At 37.8% G+C, this 24,240-nt stretch overlaps 1 protein-coding gene across 1 annotated transcript in view; it reads left to right on the plus strand.

The window, feature by feature from the left end:
- ANKS6 (ankyrin repeat and sterile alpha motif domain containing 6) overlaps positions 1-23,711 on the plus strand; it is a 36,749-nt gene extending 13,038 nt beyond the window's left edge. Inside the window, exons 5-17 of the mRNA XM_088531313.1 lie at positions 998-1,104; positions 2,539-2,687; positions 6,683-6,893; positions 7,454-7,503; positions 8,182-8,385; positions 12,640-12,805; positions 13,508-13,677; positions 16,690-16,882; positions 18,034-18,150; positions 19,477-19,544; positions 20,926-21,042; positions 21,950-22,046; positions 23,638-23,711. Coding sequence (XP_088387439.1) covers positions 998-1,104; positions 2,539-2,687; positions 6,683-6,893; positions 7,454-7,503; positions 8,182-8,385; positions 12,640-12,805; positions 13,508-13,677; positions 16,690-16,882; positions 18,034-18,150; positions 19,477-19,544; positions 20,926-21,042; positions 21,950-22,046; positions 23,638-23,687 — 1,699 coding nt within the window. The 3' untranslated portion in view covers positions 23,688-23,711. The remainder of the gene's footprint in view (positions 1-997; positions 1,105-2,538; positions 2,688-6,682; positions 6,894-7,453; positions 7,504-8,181; positions 8,386-12,639; positions 12,806-13,507; positions 13,678-16,689; positions 16,883-18,033; positions 18,151-19,476; positions 19,545-20,925; positions 21,043-21,949; positions 22,047-23,637) is intronic.
- Positions 23,712-24,240: the final 529 nt, after the last annotated feature.

The raw sequence follows: 24,240 nt of genomic DNA on the forward strand, positions 1-24,240 counted from the left end.
AAAGCCTCATGTGCCAAGTAGATACCAGGAATTTTTGTGCAGATTTTAGCTTTCAGTCTTGGCTTATTTTTAGTGTTTTGTAAGATAATGTCACCTCCTATCAGGACTGTCAGTCTACATCAAGTTGTGGAACTTCAGTCACCTTTTCATGTGCCGTGCTTTCCAGTCTTACCATTCTTATGAGTTGAGGCTTATATAACCTTCAGTTTCCATTGTCTTTTCTGAGATTTATCCCACCAGAGACCTGACTGGCTCTTTCGCTGAGGCTACTGCGAAGGTTTTATAAATGAACAGTGGCAGTTAAGAATCAAACTTCAGAAACAGGTCTGATATTGCACACAAGATCTCCAACGTACAGAACCACAGAGTGGTTGAGGTTGGAAGGGATCTCTAGAGATCATCTAGTCTAACGCCTCTGCTCAAGCAGGGACACCCAGAGCACGTGGCACAAGGTCGCATCCAGGCAGGTTATCTGAGTAGTGGATCACTGTTTGGAGGAGCTGAAGTTTTCCCAGTTATTACAGATGAGACCATTTACAAAGGTGAAGATGAAGCTATTTTGATCCCACTGGGGTCCTGGGAAGCAGGGAGTGCAGCTGAGAGCTGCACATCGACAAAAAATACTGCCCTTCGTGTTTTCTGGGAGGTGGAAAATCATCAGCCTCCAAGAACCTTAATTTTAGCCTTCTCAGGAGGAGCAGCAGCAGCAGCATGAGGAGAGTGTTTTGTTGCTCTGTATGCCCTGAATGGAAAGCGGGCTGGGTGACAAATTTTTAAGGAGAAGGCAAAATGCATCAGGAGCTGTGGTATAACTTCTGGGCAAATTTTAGACTTGCTTAGCCATTGAAAAACTAAATCACTGTGTTCTAATGGAGGAGCAATGTATAGAAGTTTGGGAATTAAATATTAGGCTTTTCTCTCTCTTTCTCCCCCCCTCCCCCCCCCCCCTTTTTTTTCTCCTAATGTGACTCTTTTTTTTATCTTTTCTCCCTGGAAGAAACACAGAAGTTGTAAAATATTTGTTAAATCAAGGAGCTGGTGTCAATCTCCGAACAAAAAATGGATACACGGCTTTTGACCTGATAATGCTGCTGAATGATCCAGGTATGTTTTTTCAAAGAGCACTGAGAAAATGATTGTAATCTCAACAACACAGTGGAAAAACATCTCTTCCGATCTAGAAAATCCATTATAGTTCCTTGGAGTATCTCTTGAGGGTGGTGAAATATTGAAAGTGGTATTTGAGCTAATTATTTAGATGAAAACATGCATTTATGGGTTAGCAGATATTGTGGCATCTGGATGTGGTGGCCCTGGTCATTGACACAGAACTTAGGGAAATGCCCAATTTATGGAGCTAGAAATTTCTACTTAGTAAATGGTAATAAAGGGACAGGACAGAGAGAGTATAGTTTGATGGAAAGCAGTAACTCCTGGCTGAAGCTCCTACTAGAAGGCTGAGAACAAATCACATTTCAAGGTTCCAAACTGTTTTCTATGAGAAATGCTTTAGGAAGAAAAAAGCAACAGACTTCAGGTTGACTTTGGTGAAATACATTAAGGTTTTGTTGTAATTCATTTAGACTATAATTTGGCACTTTCTTATTAACCTGGTCTGTTACCTGAATTCCCTTTTCTGAAGACAAAACTCTTCTGATGGAATAAATGTTTGTTGTTTCCATATTTACTGATGATGGTGTTAGTTGACAGTAGATACCTTGTCTTTGTCAATAGCAAAGCACTAGTAATATGAAATTTTAGTGACTAAAGATGGTAAATGTTTTTCTTTTAGCTAATTTATTTGTAGGACAGACTAATTAGGTTGTTAGCTGTTCAACAAAGGGAATATAAATGTAGTTTTTTCCTGTTCTTCCGCCAGCCTTTTTCTGACTTCTGTACAAAATACAGTTTTACAGAATAATTTTTGCTTTCCTATCTTCATCTCTTATTCTTTGTTCCCCCCCTTTTTTTTTTCTCTCCCCACACCCTTTTTCCTTACTGTGTTTCTCCATTGTCCAGGCTGAGCATGCCTTTTCTCTTTGGGATTTAATTTCAAGCTTCTTTTCTGAAACCTATACTTGAAGAAGAAATATTCATTTTTCTCTGCTCTCTTCTGGGTCAGGTGAGAAAAGGATGCATCCCAGTGTTGTTTTTGCCCTATACCAAAGTGAGAGTGGAAACAGTACACTGCATCTTAGCCGACTGGTTATGACTGAATAGCATGCTTACTGAGAAATACCTTGAGAGGGATGGGAATAAGTCTGCAGTGGCTGTGTGAGGAAGAGGGGTGGGAAACACAGGCTGAGCAAAGAGGTTTTGGGGGCTAATCTACTTCTGGGTTTGAGAGTTGTTTTAGAATGTTACTCTGAAGAAGATGGAAGGAAAGTTAGTTCGGGACCTTGGCATCAGAGTTTTGGATGGATTGTCTGATGTATTGTGTTACATTCATAGGGAAAATGTTAGCATATGAGTCATGATTTATGTTTTGAGGGACTTCGAGCAAAATAGACCAAAATGTATAAATTTGTTTTCTTTTAGACACAGAACTTGTACGATTACTAGCATCAGCATGCATGCAAGTAAGCAAAGACAAGAGTAAGCCGAATTGCAGATCATCTTTGCCTTATTCCAGAAGCAGGCATTGCTTAAATGTTCCTATGTTGCCTGATGACAAAGGAGGATTAAAGGTAAATATATTTACTCTTTTTGAGGAATTTTAATAAATAACCAATGTATCATTTCCTCTAATATATGAACCAGAGAAGGTTATTGTAAGGAAGTATTTTGGCTCTGGCACATAACTATTTCTCTCCCCTAAGAATCTGTATCAGAGCATTTCAGTGCCTAGTAATATGTTTTATAGTAAAGTAGTAAAAGTTATGGTGTTTAAGTTGGAAATTGAATTTCCATTATGATCTTAATTTTATTTCTCCTTTCATAGTCCAATTTTTCTACAGCTTTAGTAAACTCTTCCTATACTCATGGTTGAGAATTTTTTTTTGTTTTGTTTTCTTTGTTTTCTTTGAAATTGAAGTGCAACAAAGGGACTCTTGTAGTATTGTGCAGCAAGGGGCTAACTGGGTTCACAAAGGATTTTTCTGACAAGGTCAGTGCAAATCACAGAACATGGGTTCCACTGAATCACAGGAATGTAAGGACAACAGGGAACCTGAGAGGCTCATGTGCCCTTGTCAAGTGAGGAGACAGAATGAATAAGTCAAGAGCATCTTTGGCTGATGTTTCTATGCTTCTGTTACCAGGTCATAATCAGTGGTGGTGGTTTGTTTGTTTGTTTGGTTTTTTTTTTTTTCATCTGTTTCACCAGTTTTTCCCTTCTTTGTATTTCTACACTTGATACACTTGATTTCTTCTTCCTCCATCTCAGCCTGATCCCTCCTGAATAATGTAAACTTCACTGTCATTTTGCGTATCACCCTGAGATACTTGGAGCAATCCAAATGGATGTTTCCCGTAGGTTTAGAGGAATTTATTCTCTGTTTTATCCTTCCTGTTGATGAATATTTCCAAACTCTCATTTCAGTCTGCTAAATATATGCTTCCAATTTGACGGTGAATTCTTGGTATTTTGTCTCTTATGTTTTGGTGATGACACTTGCCCTACATTTAATTAGGATCATATTTCCCTTATGTGTCATGTGGAATAGTGATAAAAGCTTTAATAAAGTCAAGATACGTCACAGCTTGTGCTCTGTTAAACAAGGATTGATTTCATGCATTTTTTTTCCTGACAAACCCACATCAGCTATTGCTTTAATTTTCAAAACTTCTTTCATCCTCTTGCCAGTTCTTGGAGATGATCAATATTGTTTCAGAAGCTGTTTCAACTACAGTTAGCCTAGAGTAAATTCAATTAGTCTTTTTTATTGTTTTAATTTGTGTAGCTAATTTAAGTATTTGTGGTGTGTCGTTTCCATATTACTACGTTTCTGCCTTCCTGCTGTTAATGGTATTTATAGTAAAATACCTAGCCACAAATTATCTTGTTCTGAAGTTGTTTGTTTGTTTGTTTGTTTGAAGACTACATCATCCTTTTGCATGTTTCCATTGGATCATTTTTTGTCATTAAGTAATAGGCTTGTTACTTTCAGGATTTTTTCTTTTATTTCTAGGCACTTGTTCCTTTACCTATTGATTATGAAGTGAATGACTGTTCTCTACGCTTTATTCCTGTAACTTCGCCTAGGAATGCCTACTAGTTTGTTTCTCTGCATTTTCTGGACTTAACAAAAACAAAGTAGTGTCTTCTGCATATACAAAAGCTTTTTTATTTCCTGTTTTCTTCCTTCTTATCCATCTGCAGCAAATCTTACCCTTCATATAGGTATTATGGAAGTGTGAATTACCACCTTCCATTAATTTTTGCGGGGGGCGATGGGGAAGGGTAAGTTGTGGAGTGGTGGGATGGCAGGAGCGAGCTTGTTTGAGAACAGATATTTCCTGTTCTTTTGTTTACTCCTAATATTCGTGCAACTATTTAAGGTGTTTCTCAAGTGGCAACACCATTTTTCTCGATGCCACTGAATTTTCTGTTACTACTATATTTCAGCTTTTTTGCAGATGGTATCTTTACTGACCAAGGTATTTTTGTTACAAGGTGGCTACAAGCAAACGACCTTATATGAGCAGTTTCTCTTGTAAGCTCATTGTGTTCCATATAATAACTGAATTTTTTAATTATCCTTTCAGTTTCTCTTGGAATGTGAGTAAATGCTGAACTATACTTTTCATCATTTTCTCAAAACTATTTATCTCTTGCCTGTATATGCCAGCACCTCTGATGCTGAGAGGATTTAAAATCTTGATCAGAGATACAGGAGTCTGAGAACTCTCTGCTTCTAATGCTCTGTGCAGATATAAGATCTTTTTAATGATCATCTGCTAGAGGGATTGATTTACATGGAGTGAGGGGAGTGAGTTTGTGTTAGTGTGACAGCTGGGAAGACATGTACCTATAAGCAATTGAAACAAATGTGAAGGAGGGAGAGGGAGAAGAATATGTAGGATAAAAAGGAATAGCAAAGGATAATGAGTAAACTAGGAAAGTACATATCTGGATTATGTTATCATGCAAAACTACTTTAGTGAAGTATCATCATTTAAAATGCTTTCATATTTCAAATGTTCTAGAAATAAGTTTTACAAAAATTAACAATTTACAAATAATAATTTACAATAATAAGATTTAACAATAATAAGATTATTATTTGTATAGTCATAAGCTTTATATAGTAATTTATAAATATAGAATTTATATTTAAAATTTATTTACCTCTAAGCGATATAATGCTTTCTTCTTCTGCCCAGCTCTGGTGAGTACATTGTATTTGAATATTGTGCCCAGTTCTGGGCTCCCTGGTACAAGAGAGACGTGGAACTTCTAGAGAAGGTCCAATGAAGCACTATGAAGATGATTAAGGGACTGGAGCATCTATCTTATGAGGAAAGATGAAGTGAGCTGGGCCTGTTTAGCCTTGAAAAGAGAAGATTGAGAGGTGATCTTATCAATATGTACAAATATCTGAGGGGAGAATGTAAAGAGGATGAGGCTAAAGTCTCCTTGGTGGTGGCCAGCAGCAGAACAAGGGACAATGGCTACAAATTGAAACACAAGAAGTTCCATCTCCATATGAGGAAAAACTTCTTTACTGTGAGGGTGCCTGAACAGGCTGCCCAGAGAGATTGTGGAGTCTCCTTCTCTGGAGATCTTCCAAACCCACCTGGACCCCACCCTGTGCCCTGTGCTCTGGGTGTCCCTGCTGGAGCAGGGGGGCTGGACTAGATGATCTCTAGAGGTCCCTTCCAACCTCAACCATTCTGTGATTCTGTAGTATTGACTGCATAGGTCATCTTAATGTAGGCTTCTAAATGTAGTTTCAAAAGTTTGGAGAAAGGTACTAGGAAAGTAATAGAGGATTCTTCTTGAAGCATCTCTGTTTTTTGTTGTTGTTGTTTAAATAAAGTAGGAAATATTTTAGGAAGCTGGTTCCCTCCTGTGACAATCTCCATAGGTACTTTGTTTTTATGGATAGATGCTGTAGTACAGTATTAAGATTTGTGTCATTTTCACAATTCATATTTCCTCAGCTTGCACTTACTCGGTCTATATTTTTGCATGAATAGAGTGGGCAGGGTATAAGTCATCTGTCTAGCAGGATGTATGTATTGTGAATGGACAGGAATACTGACCACTGGCTTGCCACTGACTATCCTAAAACCTAAGGAGAGGCTTTCCTGTAGATCACAACTTTTAGGCATGCCTTGAAATAGCTGGAAAATATTACATGCTGGTTCTTTGATGTCAGTGGCTATGAGAATGAATGATGAAATTTATTGGAACACTAAATAATTACCATGTAGTTGAATAGAAAAATGTTTTTATTCAAGTTTCCCTAATAAATTAATTTATCATCTAAATTCATCATACTTTGTCTTTCCAGATTGTGTGGGAAAATATTCTAAACTATTTGTAAAGTGAAAAATAAGGAAAGAAGTTGATGTTGCCCAAATTGTGGTGAAGGGTTTTGTTGATGATTATAAAGCACTTTAACCACTGCTTTTGTAGTTTATCTCTAAAGCTTCTTGAGAAATGAAGTGAAGATTACTTAATTCCACTTTTTTTTTCATTTAGTTAGAACTAAATTATTTTATCTTATCGATCTAGTCTTGGTGGAGCAGGATGTCCAATCGCTTCCGCAAGCTGAAGTTGACTCAGACGTTGCGTCATGGATTTTCTTCCAATCAGTTTGTGTCTTTTGCTGATGAGCCTGAATCTTCATTAAATGACACCATTAAAGCAGTTTCACAGAGTGACATGGACACCGCTGGAAACCCTGATGCTGCTATAGCTCGGATCACAAATAACAAACCTGGTGGTAAAGCCCATTGTATTACAGGAAGTGCTCTCTTATGTTAATATGATATTATTTCTATCTACTTAGTTTATTATGGATTGTATTTAGTGTATTATTAAAAGATACATGATGTGTGTGTAAATATAGTTAGAATTAATATGTGTATATATAGTTAGAATATCACATTCGCATCATGCCGTGTACAGTGTCATTTAAGTAGGAAAATGCTATGTCACAATGTTATTGCTTTTAGCAAACACCACTAAATTGGACAGCTCACTCAGAAGATGTTAGTATTCTTGGTAAACTAATTTATGTAATGAAAACTGAATTTATGTATTAAAAAGAGATCAGAAAACCCCAAATCATAAAGGACGTGCACTGCAGTTGTAGGGTTCTCCGAGCAAAACCCCAGTAATTTGTGATACAAAATGGTGCGATGACCTGACTTCACTATGTAAACAGTATTGATGGAAAATTTGGCTCTGTGCACTTGATAAAACTAATACATTTAAAAGAGTAAAATATCCTTGAGAATAAGAAGTAGGAGCAATAAATAATCAGTTATCTGTTTTTTTCAGGTGTAAGCACTGTAAAAGAAGGAAAGGATGATGTATTATTGACAACCATGGTAAGTTGCAAAGTTCTTGGTGGGTTCAGCACAACTGAGAAGGTCACACATCTCCATCAGTTTTTACCTTCCTACAGTGGACCATTAAAAAGAGAGCTGTCATTTACTGGTAGTCAAGAGATAGGAAGTGACAAACTGACATGTTTGGTCTTAGAGTAGGAATACTAAAAATACTGTAAATAATATGGAGTGGTAGTTGTTGATGAATACTGACTTTTCTTCAGAAAGAGGAGTCCATATCTTTATATGATCAACAGTGAATTTATAAAACTGATTGGACAGCTTTTGATGTGAGATTGGCTGAAAAAACTCAACATTTGACTCCTTGTTGAGTTCTATGTTTTTTTTTTTTTTTTTTCCCCCCTCTGGAGAATGCACAGAGCGGGATCAGGTAGTGTTCAGTGTTCCAAAGTGCCTTATCTGGGAATTTGGAGGACCACCTGGCTAGGTGTCCTGTATGCCACTTTGAAATTGGTTGTTAATATTTCTGTTAAAAATCAGCATGAAATAGGGTTCAGCCCACTGCTTCTATTTAGTTTCAAAATGTACCTGCTGCACATTTCTCTTATTACTAGTACTATGTACCTTTGTTCTGATTTTAAATATGCATTATTAGCTCCCAATAATCTTTCTAAAATGAGAGTCTTTGTCTTTTTTCCTTTCTTTTTGTCCACTCAGTTAAGAAGTAGTGCTCCATTTACTAGGCTGCCCAGTGATAAGCTGAAAGCAGTCATTCCACCTTTCTTACCACCTTCAAGTTTTGAGCTTTGGAGCTCTGACAGAACACGAATCAACAGAGATGGTAAAGCTGAACAGATGAGAACTGCCTGGCCGCAGAGAGCAATCAAGCATGATTTTGGCAGCAGTGGAAATTCTGATATAGTAAGTAAATGGAACGTATAAGAAAGCATCGTGTAGCAGTGTGTCTAGAGCATGCTGGCTGGTAAGACATGCCAGTTTTGTACATGTTTTCTCCTCATCCTTCTACATCATCTTCCGTCTGTGTTCTTTTAATGATGAGAGCACCATAAAGTTATGATTAGAAATGACTTCAATTCCCATGTCTCATTAGTGGCTTACTTCTGAGAAGAATACACTTCTCTCTGGAAAGAAAATAATTGGAACAAAAGTTTGCATGAAATAAAAAGTAAGTGGGGGAAGGGAAGAAATACCTAGGAGACATTTTATGTATATACATAGACATAACATTCTGAAAAAAATGGTATGTGATAAAATCATAGCAATTAGTGACCCAGTGAGCTTAGAGTGCGAACTCTGAAGTGTGCATATTGTAAAAATGAAATGTCTGTGTAAATCCTTTTTTAGAAGAAATTTACCTTTTTCTACAGTGTGGATGTTTTGTTTGTTTTTTTTAGATAGAAAGCAAAGCATCCTTGGCACCTGCTTCTGTGGTTAGTAAAAGAGTGCTGCAATGAATGGCTGCAGATTCTCCAGAAGGCATAGACAAGGAAGGAAAGGGAGTGTTAGGGCTGTATGTTAGGGAGTGTTTCAACTGCATGGAGTTCCAAGTGTGGGTGATGGAAAGGTCGAGTTCCTGTGGATCAGAGAGAAGGCCAACAAGGCTGATATCCTGGTGGGAGTCTGCTATAGTTTGCCCAGCCAGGATGAAAAGGTAGATGAGGCATTCTACAAGCCACTGGCAGAAAACTCATGTTTGGCAGCCCTTGTTCTCTTGGGAGACTACAACTTACCTGATGTTTGTTGGAAATACAACACGGCAGAGAGGAAACAGTCCAGGAGGTTTGTGGAGTGTGTGGAACATAACTTCCTATCACGGCTTGTAAGTGAGCCTACCAGGGAAGGTGCCCCTCTGGACCTGCTCACTGTGAACTGAGAAGGACTGGTGGGAGATGTGGTGGCTGGAGGCTCTCTTGGGCATAGTGACCACGAAATGATAGGGTTATCAATTCTAGGTGAACACAGGAGGAGTGTCAGCAAAACCACTATCTTGGACTTCAGAAAGGCTTCTTTTGGAATGTTTAGGACATTGTTTGGAAGAGTCTTTTGGGAGACAGCCCTGAAGAGCAAAGGGATTCAGGAAGGCTGGACTTTCCTCAAGAAGCAAGTGTTAAAAGTGCAACAGCAGGCCATTGCCATGTGTGGAACGATGAGAGGGAAGGGTAGAAGACTGGCCTGGCTGAATAGCGAACTATCGTTGAGATGTGGGATGGAGAAGAGAGTTTACCACCTTTGGGAGAAGAGGCAGGCAACTTGAGAAGAGTACAAGGACATTGTATGGGTATGTAGAGAGCAAATTGAGTTTCAGATGAACTTTCACCTTTCTAATCTGGCTGCTGTTGTAAAAGACAACAACAACAAAAAAATTCTACAAATATATTAACAAGAGGAAGAGGGCCAAGAAGAATCTCTGTCCTTTACAGGATGCGACAGAATATTGCCACCAAGGATGAGGATAAGGCTGAGGTACTTAATGCCTTCTTTGCCTCAGTATTTTACACCCAGATCAGTTATCCTCAAGCTACTTGGCCCCCTGAGCTGGAAGACACCTATGGTGAGTGGAATAAACCTCCCATAACTCGGGAGGAAACAGAGGAAACCTTCTACTCCACTTGGACAACCTGTGTGGCCGGATAGGATCCAACCGAAGGTTCTGAAGGAGCTGGCAAAAGTGTTCATCAAGAACACGTCTTCCTATCATCTATTAGTGGTCCTGGTCAACAGGGGAGGTCCCAGATGACTAGAGACTTGCAAATGTGCTTCCCATGTACAAAAAGGGTCAAATAGAGGATTCAGGGAATTACAGGCCTGTCAGCCTGGCTGCGGTATTGGGGAAGGTTATGGAGCAGATCATGTTGAGGATGATCATGCAGCATGGGTGTGACAACCAGAGGATCAGGCTCAACCAACATGGGTTCATGTAAGGCAGGTCCTGACCAACCTGATCGCTTCCTGTTACCAGGCTACCCACCTAGTGGATAACGGAAAGGCTGTGGACGTGGTCTACTTAGACTTTAGTAAGGCCTTTGACACTGTCTCCCAACTGCATTCTCCTGGAGAAGCTTGGCAGCTCTTGGTTTAGGCAGGTGTACTCTCTTCTGGTTGAAAAACTGTCTGGATGACCATACCCAGGGAGTGGTGGTGAATGCGATCGAATCCATTGGTCACGAGTGGTGTTCCCCACGGGTCAGTGTTGGGGCCAGTCCTCTTTAATATCTTTATCGATGGGTCTGGATGCAGGGATATAATGCACCCTGATCAAGTTTGCAGGTGACACCAAGCTGGGAGGAAGAATTATCTGCTTGAAAGTGGGAGGCTCTACAGAGGGATCTGGACAGATTGGATCAATGGACTGAGGACAATTGTATGAGGTTCTACAAGGCCAAATGCTGGGTCCTGCACTTTGGTCACAACAACCCCATGCAGCGCTATAGGCTTGGGGCAGAGTGCTTGTAGAGCTGTGTGACAGAAAAGGATCTGGGGGTGTTGGTTGACAGTCAGGTGAACGTGAGGCAGCAGTGTGCCCAGGTGGCCAAGAAAGCCAACGGTGTCCTGGCTTGTATCAGGAATAGTGTAGCTAGCAAGACTAGGGAAGTGATTATCCTCCTGTATTCAGTGCTGGTGAGGCTGCACCTCAAATACTGTGTTCAGTTATGGGCCCCTCACTACAGGAAAGACCCGGAAGCACTGGAGCATGTCCAAAGAAGGGCAATGAAGCTGGTGAAGAAGCTTGAGCACAGACCTTATGAGGAGCGACTGAGGAAGCTGGGGTTATCTAGCCAGGGGAAGAGAAGGCTCGGGGAGACCTTATCGTTCTCTGCTGCTACTTGAAAGGAGGTCGTAGTGAGGGATGGATCAATCTCTTCTCCAAAATACCTACCAAAAGGAGGACAAGAGGAAATGGCCTCAAGTTGTGCCGGGGGACATTCAGTTTAGATATTAGGAAAAATTTCTACATGGAAAAAGTGACGAAGCCTTGGAACAGGCTGCCTAGGAAGAGGTGGAGTCACCATCCCTGACAGTGTTCAAGAAACGTATAGAGGAGACACTTAGGGACATGATTTAGCAGGCATGGTGTTGAAGGGTTTACAGTTAGACTCAATGATTTTGAAGGTCTTTTCCAATCATAGTGATTCTATGATTCTAAGGTTAAAGAAGAGTTTATTTTGCTAGTTTAGAGTTGCATTTCATGTCAATTCTATAAATGGTACAATAAAGACTTTTATTCAGGATTTTTTCCTGTCTTTCTATTTAAGCCAAGGTTGACAAATAGATATTGTTAGAGGGAAGAGGTGAAATGGGGTAGTGTATTGGAAGGAAATTGCTAGATTAGAGGATGGTAAGTATTGGTTCATTATCCTAAAAAAGATGTAACATTAGTGTTTAGCTGGCACCACCATACAAGGTGAAGGGTGGGCCAAGTAGAGGAGAACTAGCAACAGATCCTTTTGTGGAGAAAGGAAGGTTTCAATCAAGGAATAGGGAGAAGAAAGGAAACCTGCAAAATTAAGAGTTCAAAAGAAATATTTGCGTAAAAGGATAAGAAACTGCATAGGTAGTGCATGTAGTGGCTAGTGGCCAATGGTATAAAAAGCAAAAGAATTCAAAGGGGATTTTGGATGCAGTTAATGGTTTGGCTAGCGCTTAGATAGGTTGTTACAGCTCAATTATCTACCAGCATTTATTTCTTTTACTCAAGGCTGTGTAGACTGAAGAATATTGAAAATGCAACAGGAGGAGGGAAAGCTTATTCATGTCACTAGTTGCAGTTCATTTTAAAAAAAAGTATGATTATGGTAGCTGAGAAATGGGTGGTATTGTGTTTGTAAGATATAAGAAAACCATGATTCTGTATGAACAATATGCCTTTTTTTAACCGTTTTTTGCACAGCTCATAATATTTTGTATTTCACGTCTTGGGGACATCACATTGTTATTTGGTGTTGGGCAGAGGTGGGAATTCTGTTGCTGTTGCAGTATCACTGCTTTTGTATATATTTATGTAAGTATATATAAGTATAAACAAATGTAAAATAAAATTATGATGAGCTTTTTGGTTTTTGGAAGAATTTATAATACATAAAATCGTGCCAGAAGTGTGATCTTTCCTTTGCTTAAAAGATGAAGGTAAGCATTATTTTCCTCTTTGCTTTTCAGGCATCTGTTAGCAAAGGTACTAGACCAGTCAAATTGCCAACGTTTGCAAGAAGACCTGCGTCTCCTTCAAATTCTAGCAACTTCAATCATTCTCCTCATTCTTCTGGTGGATCCAATAACATTGCAGGAATTAACAGACATGGAGGAGAACTGCATAACAGATCAGGTACTATGTCGTTTTTAGTATAGGAGTTATGAGTCAGATTCAAGTAAAATTAATGTTCATGATTGAAGAAGAGTGTATTAAACTTTCTCTGAGGACTTCTACTGCTGTGTAAAACTTTAGGTGAAGCTCCCATAAACTTTCTTGCAACAGCACTGGACTTGTGGATACATGAACATTTAGCGCACAGATAAGAGAGCAAAGGGAACAAAAGCCTTCAACTGGTTATGGAAGTCATGCAGGTTAACCTCTCTCTCAAAGTCCTCATTAATTTTATTGTGTCCCAGCCACAACGGTTCAGGTATATGCTGATGATGTTCATTGCAACATATATTTTGTGTAGTTTAGTCTGTTTTCTATACCTACCTATCTTTTTTTTTTTTTTTGCTTTCATGTTCTATGTCAATTAAAAACAAAGCTGCAAGCTTTGCATATACCAGCTGTGAAGAACTTCTGGTGAAGCAATTTGTGAAACTTGGCTTCCAAGAATATGAAAACCAAATGTATACATGTGTATCTTCAACTAACTTTGGCTCCTCTTATCTTTGTCACCTCTCATACGAGCTGATGAACAGCTCTGAATCTCCTAATTCTCTCTAATTCATGCAGTTAGTTTTTAAGTGGGAGTGAATGGTGGAGAGAGATGAATTGAGATTTAATGCTTTTTTTAATGATTGTTTGCTTGACTTTATTTTTGTTTCTTAGGTGGTAGTGCAGATAATGTTTTGTCTCAAATCGCAGCCCAAAGAAGAAAAGCAGCAGGCTTATCTGAACAGAAACCTAGCCAACATCATAGTCCAGTCCAGTTGACCCCTTCCTCTACCCTGTCTGATTTGCAGTGTACTCAGGTTGTTGGCAATGGGCATGTTGTAAAGGTATAGCTTAATATTACTTTTTCTGCTTTGAAAATGGTTAGTCTTCATAGAACATGTCTTTGGATGACTGGCTAATGAATGGGGGTGAGTGGCTAGTACAACTGCATGATATTGCACAGCTTAAAGTGGGTGAATTCTTGTTATGGTAACGGAAACGCTTCAGTTCCACAGACTTTACTTTTAATTATAAATCCACAAAAGAGCAGACCTAAATATAAAACATAAGAAAACATAAGAAAATTTTAAACATGAAGTTTTTAAATCTTCAAAATCTGCATATAGGCAAGTTGGAAAGCAGCAGCAGCATCTTCAAAAACAGGAAAAATCATGTATAAAAGTAAAATTAACTTATTTTTAAGGCAAAATCAGTAACAGATGTGATATATTATTATGAAATAATTCGAGTTTATTAACAAAGGGAAACCTCAAATTTCAGAGTGCGGATTACAGAGAGCATGAAGTCTTCAGCATTTTGGCTGGAGAAACAAAAATTGTCATAAAGTAATTTGATTACACTTGCCGTCTCATTCTGCGATGTCTTATATGGTGCCAGTTTAAATATGTGTCCTTAACCAGTTAATGTCAATGGTAAAGAAGTTAAAAACTTTTTGACTGATTTAATCAGTGGAATTGCTGAAGGAATCAGAATATTCAACAATCAGAAAAAGAAAAATCTGCAACTACAAATGCCAGAACATTTTTCATGAACACTCAATTTGTCTCTGATTTGTCAGTTTTTTGCTGCAAGGGACCACTGCTCACTTTTCGCAGATGAGACTAGGGTCTAAAATGTATAAATGTGCTTGACCCCAAAAGCTGTGGACTCATGCTGGTTCTTTGACACGCTGTATAGCCTTTCCTCCCCTTCTACCCTTACATATTGTTCCACAAATCGTAGATGATCTCTCTCTTTCTTTGCCGTGGACATAGCCACTTTATTATCTTCTTCCTTTATTGAAGTCTCCTTTACAGGTACCAAATGTTTCCTCTTTCAGAAGTGCTCTCACCAGTATATTTCTAATTATAGTCTCAGCACTTACATTCGGCTTGTTTTTGCTTTGGAAATAATTTCAGACATGAAAAAATGGTTGTGTGCCTCAAAAACCTGCATTGTGCTTTTTTGCCTTTTTTCCCAGTTGTAGTAGTTACTCTAATAAGAGAGATAAGAGCTAAGTATGAGAGAGATGCTTATGAGTTTTGATCTGCAAATTTAGGGCCTGTTGCTTTAAGTGGCCCGATGCTACTAAGAAGTCAAATTACTGTTCCCACACACAGTGGAATATATTTGGGGATAAAGCAGTGAAATGTAGTGTCCTGCAGATTGCCTTCTGTGAGGGAAGCTTGTAATATTGCTAGGCATATTTTAAACAGAAAGAATGAAAGTGTGTCTCAAAGGCAATAGAAGCACTTCATCTACACATGTAAGAGCAGAGGGCTTTTGGTCAACCCAGCAATGGCACATCTTGTAGTCAGCATAGATCTCATCGTAGACATTCGTGTACCACATTTTTGAGACTAGTGTTTCCTAGACAACAGTGTCCATTGAAAATGCTCTGTCACATAAAGATCCACACTGGCTGTAAGAGCATAAAAGCCTGGTTTGCTGTAAACCAACTACCTAAATAAATGCTGAGATTTTAACCTCCGTATCCATTAGAATCGTGCAGTTAAACTTGGCCATATGTGGTCTAAAAAGGGCAGTGATGTTACCCTGATGAATTTTGCAAAATCGCTCTTTGAGAGAGAGACTGTATGAGTCCTGAAAGAAAAGAAACTGAGTAATAATTTATAGGATAATGTAATTTAAACACAGACAGAGCATTTGAGAAGGAAGAGCATCTGCAGCACAAGTAATATAATACAAAGGAAATTTAAGAATGTAATAAGAGACAAAAATAAACTGACTTGGTGCTCTGCCAAAAGATTCTCAAAAATACTGTATCACGCTGCGTAACTTGTAGTCATCCCAGAAACAAGGCCAAGGACTCAGTACATTCTGGGAGAGTGTAGCGTACTGGAAGGATTTTACCAATGTTTATCCTCAGTCTTTTAAATCTTCATCTCATGCACTAACCACAATTATTCTCTTTATACCATAACACAGAAACAAAATTGTAGAGATGCAGGAATAACAATCCCTGTCTCTTCTTGACTTCTTGTATCCCTCAGCCTTTTTCTTCTGGGTTCTTTGTAGCAGCTTGACTGGTTTAAGAAAAAACTAAGCTAAAATTAAGCTAAATTCAGAAATCTAGGAGAAAGTCATCTATACTACTTTTTGGGTTATATAATGAAAATGTTGAAATCTTTGAAGTAGTAGATACATTCAGGAATTTAGGAGATGAGGCATAGCATCTGGTTATGCAACAGGCAGATACATGCATACATTCATGTGCAATAGAGACATATATAAATATTCTTGCTTCTCATCTGTCACTCATCCATTTCTCCTTTTTCCATGCCTCCACATCTTTTATTTGTGCAATGAATATGTTCTGAATCATTTCACTGATGTTAAGTGTAATCACAAGCTTAATGATTAACTGGAAAATAAAACTGTAGTGCAGCAAAGGTGTTCAAATACACCTGAAATGTGAGTTTTTTTCTTACTGCATATTTGTAGTTAATCCACCTTGAAGTGCAACTTTAAATTGGGTTGTGATACACTTTGAAAAGCATAGTATTTAATTAAATCTGTGAATGAAAATGGCCTGTGTTCAGAGATAAAATAATTTAAGCTTTTATAAACAGAATATTGCAGTGCATGTGTACAATACTGCTTTAAGGAAAATTGTCCCTAATAAAGGTATTTTTCTGGATGTATTTGAAGGGGACAGATTCTTAGCTCAAATAAATTGGTATTGCTCTAATTATTTCAACCTCAGTAAGGCAGAAACATATAGTTGTAACTACATGTTCTGCAGAAATAATGTGAACCTTAGAAAATGCTGAAGAATCGTAACAGTTTATTTTAAGCAATGTTTTTAACTAAAATTATTGTATCCTTACCTGTAGCAAAAGCTGGAAGTGACTAAAAGACCTCCATCTGGTGGGACTTCATCTACATCTAAAAGTACATCACCAACTCTCACACCTTCCCCGTCCCCCTCCACATCTCCTAAGGTTCCTAGTGGAGAGTCCTCCCTCTCTCCTACTCACAGACCGGCCAAGAGCAATGGTTCTAGCAGCGGTACTATCACTGAAGATGGTGAGTGGGTTATGGTGGTTACATGAGATTCCTTGAGAAGACAAAGTGTTAGAAGCTATAATTTTACTGAATTATTGTTTATCTCTGGGGAAATTTTCTTTCTAGAAAAATTATTTTAGTATTTCTTCCTGTGAGATTAGTATTCCTGCGGTAGCTGTATCTTTTCTTTTCTTGAAAGTTGTTATCCCCTTTCGTTTAGAGGAAGCTTATTACTACCTCAAAGCTAGTACAGAACACTTAAGTTACTCATATTGCCTCGTTTCTTCCTCTCTGGCATCAGTCCTGTTTTTTCACATTATAATTGAGAGTAGAACATATCCTTTCTTTGCAATTGAATTGAAAATATATTTTTAATAAATACAGTGAAAGATATTGTGTAGTAAGATGGTTTTAATTTATGATAGCAACATGCAACTGACTTTTTTAGAGTTATATTACATTATTTTTGAATTGCAACGATAACCTTCTTTTAGCATTATTTTAATTTTAGGAATAAGAAAGGATAATAAAAATATTACTACTTTTCCAAGGTGTCTATTTTTTCCAATGAGATATGTTGAACTCCTAGATCAAAATTACAATCCTTGATTAAAAAAATGTCCAGTTTCTGCTTGGAGACAGAATATCACTTCATTTTTTTTTCTTCTGTAAATGTGTCAAAAAGTTGAAGAAATAAGCCCACGTGATTTTATAATCTTTTAAATAAGCAAAAGGGATATCTTTTCTCTACTTTCTCTGAGGCCTCCTGTGTTTGCTTTCTGAAAGTGTCAGGATATACAGATATGCCCACCATATGTGCTTGTTAATTGTTACTTGTCCAAGTTGATGTTAGAGAGAGGTGGTGTTTGACCTGCTTTATGTTCTCACAACATAGTTTAGATATAATATTTTCTTCAGGAGTCAGTACAATATGTTAATACTGTTTTATAATGATGACAATGTAAGTGTTGCTTGTTTAGAAATATATAGAGGGAAGAGAAATCACTGTAAGATACAGGGAAGTTACCCAGGATGCCAACCTGTTACAGTCTCACTTTGAAAGACAGCTTTATGGCTGCACCAAAAAGCATACATTTGTGCGTACAGTAAGTTTCCTCTGTATCTGAGGTGTGGGAATTGTTAGGAATGGTACTATGTATTGTTTCTTTTAGGTAACCAGTTGATGGAACATCAGCAGTTTATCCCTACTCTGAGAAGCAGTGATGTGGAGAATCATGAAAGGAGAAACCATGTGACAGTAAGAGAAGGCTGTGAAAATTTGGAGAAAGGTAATTTGGTGAGGTTTCGGATTTTATTAAGACTTAATATATAGCCCAGGATTTGGGAGGGGGAAAAGAGGAAGAGAAACTGCAAAAGGCCTGCAGGTGTTATCAAAATGTGTAAAACGTGTTAGATGTTACGGCTGAATGTGACAACAAGGCTCTGGACTCAAAGACCTCAAAAGTTTCTTCCATCATCCCTTCATATAATTTAGGTATAACAGTGTGCAGAAAAATGAGAGGGCTAACTAATAATCTAAAAGGAAGAAAGGTTGATGAGATGTATAGTGTTGCTAATACAACTTTTGTACAACTTTGGGAAAATAAAGCTTTTAGTCTAACTCTGTGGCAACCTTTATAAATAATTCTAAGCATAACAAATTAAATGACTTGGAGGTTTAAAAAAAATCCAGAATGGTGAATAGGAAAGTCTGTCTGTCTCTCGATATACTTGTTGTCTTTGGTAAGGTAAGAGTGAATCTTTCATTCGTTTCTCGTATCAGTGAAGGAAAGGGACAATCAAAATGGGAAGAAGAGAAATAAAACCAAAAATTATTTAGGAATAGAATAGTGCTTTCTTAATAAAGAAAGTTTATGAGGAATATTAAATATATCGTTTTAAGTGGTTGATCATAGTTTAAATATATGTTGAGAGGAGTGCCTGTTTGGTCCTCCAACTTTTTATTTCCCCAGTCTTTGACAGGAGAACAAATATCTAGTGGTGAAGTAAATTCTGTCCAAGTTTCATCTTAAGTAGAATTCAACTTCATGTGTTCAAAACTAGATGTTCGGCAGTTAAAGACGTTCAGATATGCACTTGCATCAGCATTTTAAATGAGTGACTAGGTGTTTGCTTGTTTGCCCTGCATTTTGCCCTTCTGGATCACGATAGGGATTCAGTTTATTCCTTCATTGAGGAGTTTTGGTGTCTAACTTGGATGATTTGGGTCAGCCACTGGGACAAAGCACTGGCATTTTAGGTGCTGTTGTGCCTGCGTTGTCCTAAGTATTTTTGCTCTTTTTTGCAGTCCTTTTCATGAGGAGGAAGGGGAAACAACATAGGAAACAACATAGGGACAACATAGGAAAGGGAGGCAACATAGAGATTTTATTCTGTCAGACTAGATGGAATTACAGGTAGTAACAGAAAATACAGGAAGTATGGCAGAACACAGTAAGAATACTTTCATTTCTGACGCAGAGTCATAATGAACTTTTTTTTAATGTTATCTTACATGACTACATGATGTTTGTTCTCAGCAGTTATATCTTCCAGAAAGATCATTAAAATTGATCTACTTGATGCTTCTTTCTTCTTCTTTTCTGTTATTACAGATGAGCTGACTGGCATTCTTAAAAAATTGTCTCTTGAAAAATATCAGCCTATTTTTGAAGAACAAGAGGTAAATTTTTAAAATTATTTTCTAGTTTTATAGAAAACAAGTTGTGACACATATTGCATCAGAATTTTGATACAGAATCTCAACTTTATTATTTAAAGTTTTCAGACATGTGGTTGCAGAGAGTACTTTGAAATGTAGACCAAATGGTAGTATATATGAAGAGGTCTACCTGAGTAGATAAATAGTATCTGTGATGCAATAAATCTGGCAATTGTGACCGTCATTTTCATCTCGGATATTAGTGACTTGTACTGTGGCTGCAAATTTTGTTTTTCTGTAGTGCTCTACATCCAAACTGCAATATTCTGAAAGATTCCCGAAATGTCTCTTTTTTTCTTTTCTTTTTTTTTCTCCCTGTTGTTATGTACTATTTTGTCTGTGTATGTCTGTATCAACACAGAAATGGAAACTAGAACCTCACTTACAAATTGAGGACAGCAAGGTGTGACACAACCACTAAGGTGTCTGCTCTCTCCTTCTCATCCAGTATGAATAAGAGGAAGTAGATGTATTATGGGGAACTTGAGCATTGTTATAGACAAGGCCTATCGCACAGGTTTGCCTGAAGGATGCAATGAAGGAAACAATGCTGAAAATAATTACAAATAATTCTTATAACTTTTAAGATAAAATATCAACTGTGAGCAATAATTGTATTTCTTTGCCAAAAGATAGAGAGCAGTGAATTGACATTGCTGCAGTTTATAATTTCTTGCTGAGAAATAAGTTCCTAAGTTTCTCAGTTCTTGCTGTGTTCCCTGATGTTACTGAATAATAAGCATCCAAAACAAACATTACTTGGCTGCATCGCAGCACATTGTGCTTACTGTTGTTCTCCCACATGATAGTGGAGAGAGCGTTTGCTATGTGCAGAGGTTATCACTGTGAAAACTTAGATGTTTGTTTTTACCACAGCCTTATGAATGCATTGGTATAATAAAAACTGATGTATGAACAACAGTTATCTTTAAAAGCCACTGGAAAAGTACATACAAAATTCTGAGAGTCCCAAATACTAAAAAGCAAATAAGGGAAAGAAATTGAGAGAAGAATCTTAGGGACATCAAATGGGTTATTAAAATAGATAAGTACCTTTGTGAGGACTATATTTTGTATTGACTCTGCCTGGCAAAAAAACATGCGTGTGTACAAAAAAAATCCAGAAATATTTTGAATATTTTTGAATATTTTGAATTTTGAAACTGAGTTATTAACAACTGATTAGAAACTCAGTAACAGAGTGATAAAGTGAGTACTATTTGATGCTGTCAATTCATTAAATGTTTTTGTGTGCATATTTACAGTAAATATAATGCAGTCGAAGAAGTTGCATTCTTCAGGAGGAAATTTATGCTTAAAGGATTATATGTGTCTCTTTCAGGTGGATATGGAAGCCTTTCTTACACTTACTGATGGTGATCTGAAAGAGCTGGGTATTAAAACTGATGGGTCAAGGCAGCAAATTCTGGCAGCTATTTCTGAACTGAATGCAGGAAAGGTATATTCTGATGTACTGTACTTAAACCAATTCAAGGTTTGCTTTTATTGCTAATTCAAAATTAATTTGAAAATTCAGTTGCAGATATTTGGGAAATTCAGTTGCAGATAGAAAAGCCAAATTATGTTTTCCTAACAAATTAGTTAATGCATCTGATCCGTGAAAAATACCTTCCTCCTTGTTTTTTCATTAGCTCTTTCCTTGTTCCGTGACTGCACAGCTCCTTTACAAATTATTGTCAATTGTATCAGAAGCTGATTGTAATATGTCTATTGGTCTTACAGGTACTGAATTGCAATGTCTGTGATGCTAAAAAAAACCTTGTAGTCCAGCTCCAGAATAGAAGATACCTTTTATTCTCCTGAACAATTTTTTGATTTCTCTCTGATTAGATAAATAGTACTTTTCTCAGTCCCTAAATTTTTCTTGCCTTTTAATTTTGTAGTACATGTACAAATGAGATAAAAATTTCATGCAATAAGCCATATGCTTGTCAGAGAGGTTATGGTCTGGAGTGTACCTGTAATTAGGCCTGCTGACACTTTTCAGCTGCTGCTTTGGTTTCAAGATCCAATCTCTCTGGCATTGGAAGCTCAGAGCACAAAACCCATAAAGGTAATAGCTTCCCAAAGCTAGGATCAACAGGAGCAAGTGATCATGTTAAAAATTAGGGAGGTGAATGATTCTCCATGCAAAATATTTGCGAAGAAAATTCAGAAAATACTTGAACTACTCTCTGATATAAAGCATTGTAGTAATTTGTTCCTGAACTCTTGGATCTATTTGATATAATTACTAATAGCGCACTATGAAGGTCAGTCTATGTTTCCACATTTTTGTTAACTCTTAATAGAGTAAATTTTGAAATAGAAATTTAAGAATGCTTTAATTTATATTGCTTTCACAGGGACGAGAAAGACAGATTTTACAAGAAACTATACACAACTTTCACTCTTCCTTTGAGAGCAGTGTTAGTAACACACGACCTCCTGGCAATTCCCAGTGTAAGTAACACCTGAAATTGTTCAAACAAACATATAAATACTTATAGTTAAGAAGTTTTTCCTCAAATGTAAGCAGAACTTCCCTGTATTTCAGTTTTTGAAAGTCTTTCTGTCCGTTTGCTCTTGTCCTGTCTCTGGTCACCACTGAAAAGAATCCAGCCTCTTTTCAAGAGATGTCAAGAGTCGCTTGACACGTGCCCTGGAGATACTTGTATTCACTGATAAGATCCCCTCTCTTCTCTTCTATAGGCTAAACAGGCCCAGCTCTTTCAGCCTCTCCTCGTAAGAGAGATGCTCCAGTCTCTTGATCATCTTCATATCCCTACACTGGACTATCTCCAGTAATTTCACATCCCTTTTGTACTGGGGAGCCCAGAAATGGATACAGTACTCCAGATGTATCCTCACCAGGGCTGAATCAAGGGATCACCTCCCTTAGCCTGCTGTCAACTATCTTCCTGATGCAGCCCGGTATACCTCTGGCCTTCCTGGCCACAAGGGCACATTGTTGGCTCATGGTTAACTTGTTGTCCATCAGGACTCCCAGGTCCTTTACTGCAGAGCCACTCTCCAGCCCTACAGCCCTACCCTGTACTGGAATATGGGATTATTTCTCTGTAGGTGCAGGACCCTGCACTTGCCTTTGTTGAACTTCATGAGGTTCCTTTCCCCCAAATCTCCAACCTGTCGAGGCCTCTCTGAGTGGCAGCAGAGCCTTCTCTTCTGGCTCTGGGAAGAGAACAGCCACTCTTCCCAGTTTTGTATCATCATTACTTGCTAAAAAAACAAATGTGGCAAACATGTTAGCTAACGGTTTTCTGAGTTAAGGATATATGCACATATTTGTGTCCTTTCTTCAAACTGTAGGGAAGATTTCAAGGTAAAACAGGTGTCTGTAGGTCCAGTGCCCCACCTACCATAACTCTTCAACACTCATAGCTAAAAAAGAAAAGAAAATGGCCCATTATCTATCAGAACTGAACAAATTGTGGATTTAGGTACCAAAAGTGAAACTGTCGACTTTCCAGTTACAAGATAAATGAGAAGTTAATTATGGCAATGATGAAAAAGCATTATGATGTTATTCAATTTGTGATAAATGTAATTCTTTTTACTTATTCTGACCTTGCATTTTCTCTTTATATATTTATTGCATGTTGCATGTTCATATATGTTTACATCTGCGTACCTGTAGATGCCTAGGTTAATAAAAGAAATTACAAAATAACATGGAGGAGAATGGCAAGTGGTTCATAGGTTTACTTTCCATTTCCATCCTTGAATTTAAAAGTACTTGTGGGAAAGGTACTGGAATAATGAGAACAGTGAAAAGGTCTGTAGTAGCAAATGACCTCTTCACAGGTGCATTTCGCTTTTCATACCATCTCCATACAGGAGAGGGCTTAAAATGAGTAAAATATGAGTAAGGGGCCAAAGTGTTGGAGTCTGGTGTAGCAATGAAATTACAAAACCTGAGCCTGTTCGTGATATTTGTGGAGTTGGTCTGTCGTCTTTATTATCAAACTGAGAGTCTAGCTGTTTGCAGGTTGTCATTGTGGTGTTTTGTTTTATATTTTCTTCTTCATTACAGCACCTGGCTGCTCTATAAAACCACAGGAAGCCGTTCCTTCTAAAAGATAGATACTGGAAAAAGATCTTTTCTTCTGATGAGTCTTGGGCCTAGCTTAGTGAGTTCAAGTGTACAGATGAAACTGAAAAATTAGCGCTAACTGCACCCATAAAGAATGTTCAGGAATGTTCTGCAGTAATGTCTATGGTTCCAGTCCTACAAAACCACAAAGAAAAATGAAATGAGATTGCTTATAAAGTTCAGCCTAAGTGTTGAAATGTGTGGCACTTCACTGGTTTGGATTCAAGAATAACAAGTAAGAAGAGCAGAAGGATGAATAACCTTATGAAAAGATAACATACTTTTTCATTCTGATCTTTGGAGATGGCCATGGATGATGAAACCATAGGAGACCTACATGGACACACTCGAGAACAAGAAAAACATGGAAGAAGACAGTGAAAATCATGGCAAATTACAAGGTCTTCTGCTTGTGAATATCGCTAAACCAAATATGGCTGTGGAGTTTTTTGTGGATACAAATAAAAGTCTGAGTTTAAAATGTAATAGTTTTGTGAAAAAGGAATATAAAGGAAAGGTAATGTTGTATTCTTCATTAACTAA

This window comes from Tinamus guttatus, unplaced genomic scaffold, assembly GCF_059628265.1.
Source record: "Tinamus guttatus ecotype Peru unplaced genomic scaffold, ASM5962826v1 Tinamus_guttatus_pri_ptg000406l, whole genome shotgun sequence".
Classification (NCBI taxonomy): Eukaryota; Metazoa; Chordata; class Aves; order Tinamiformes; family Tinamidae; genus Tinamus; species Tinamus guttatus.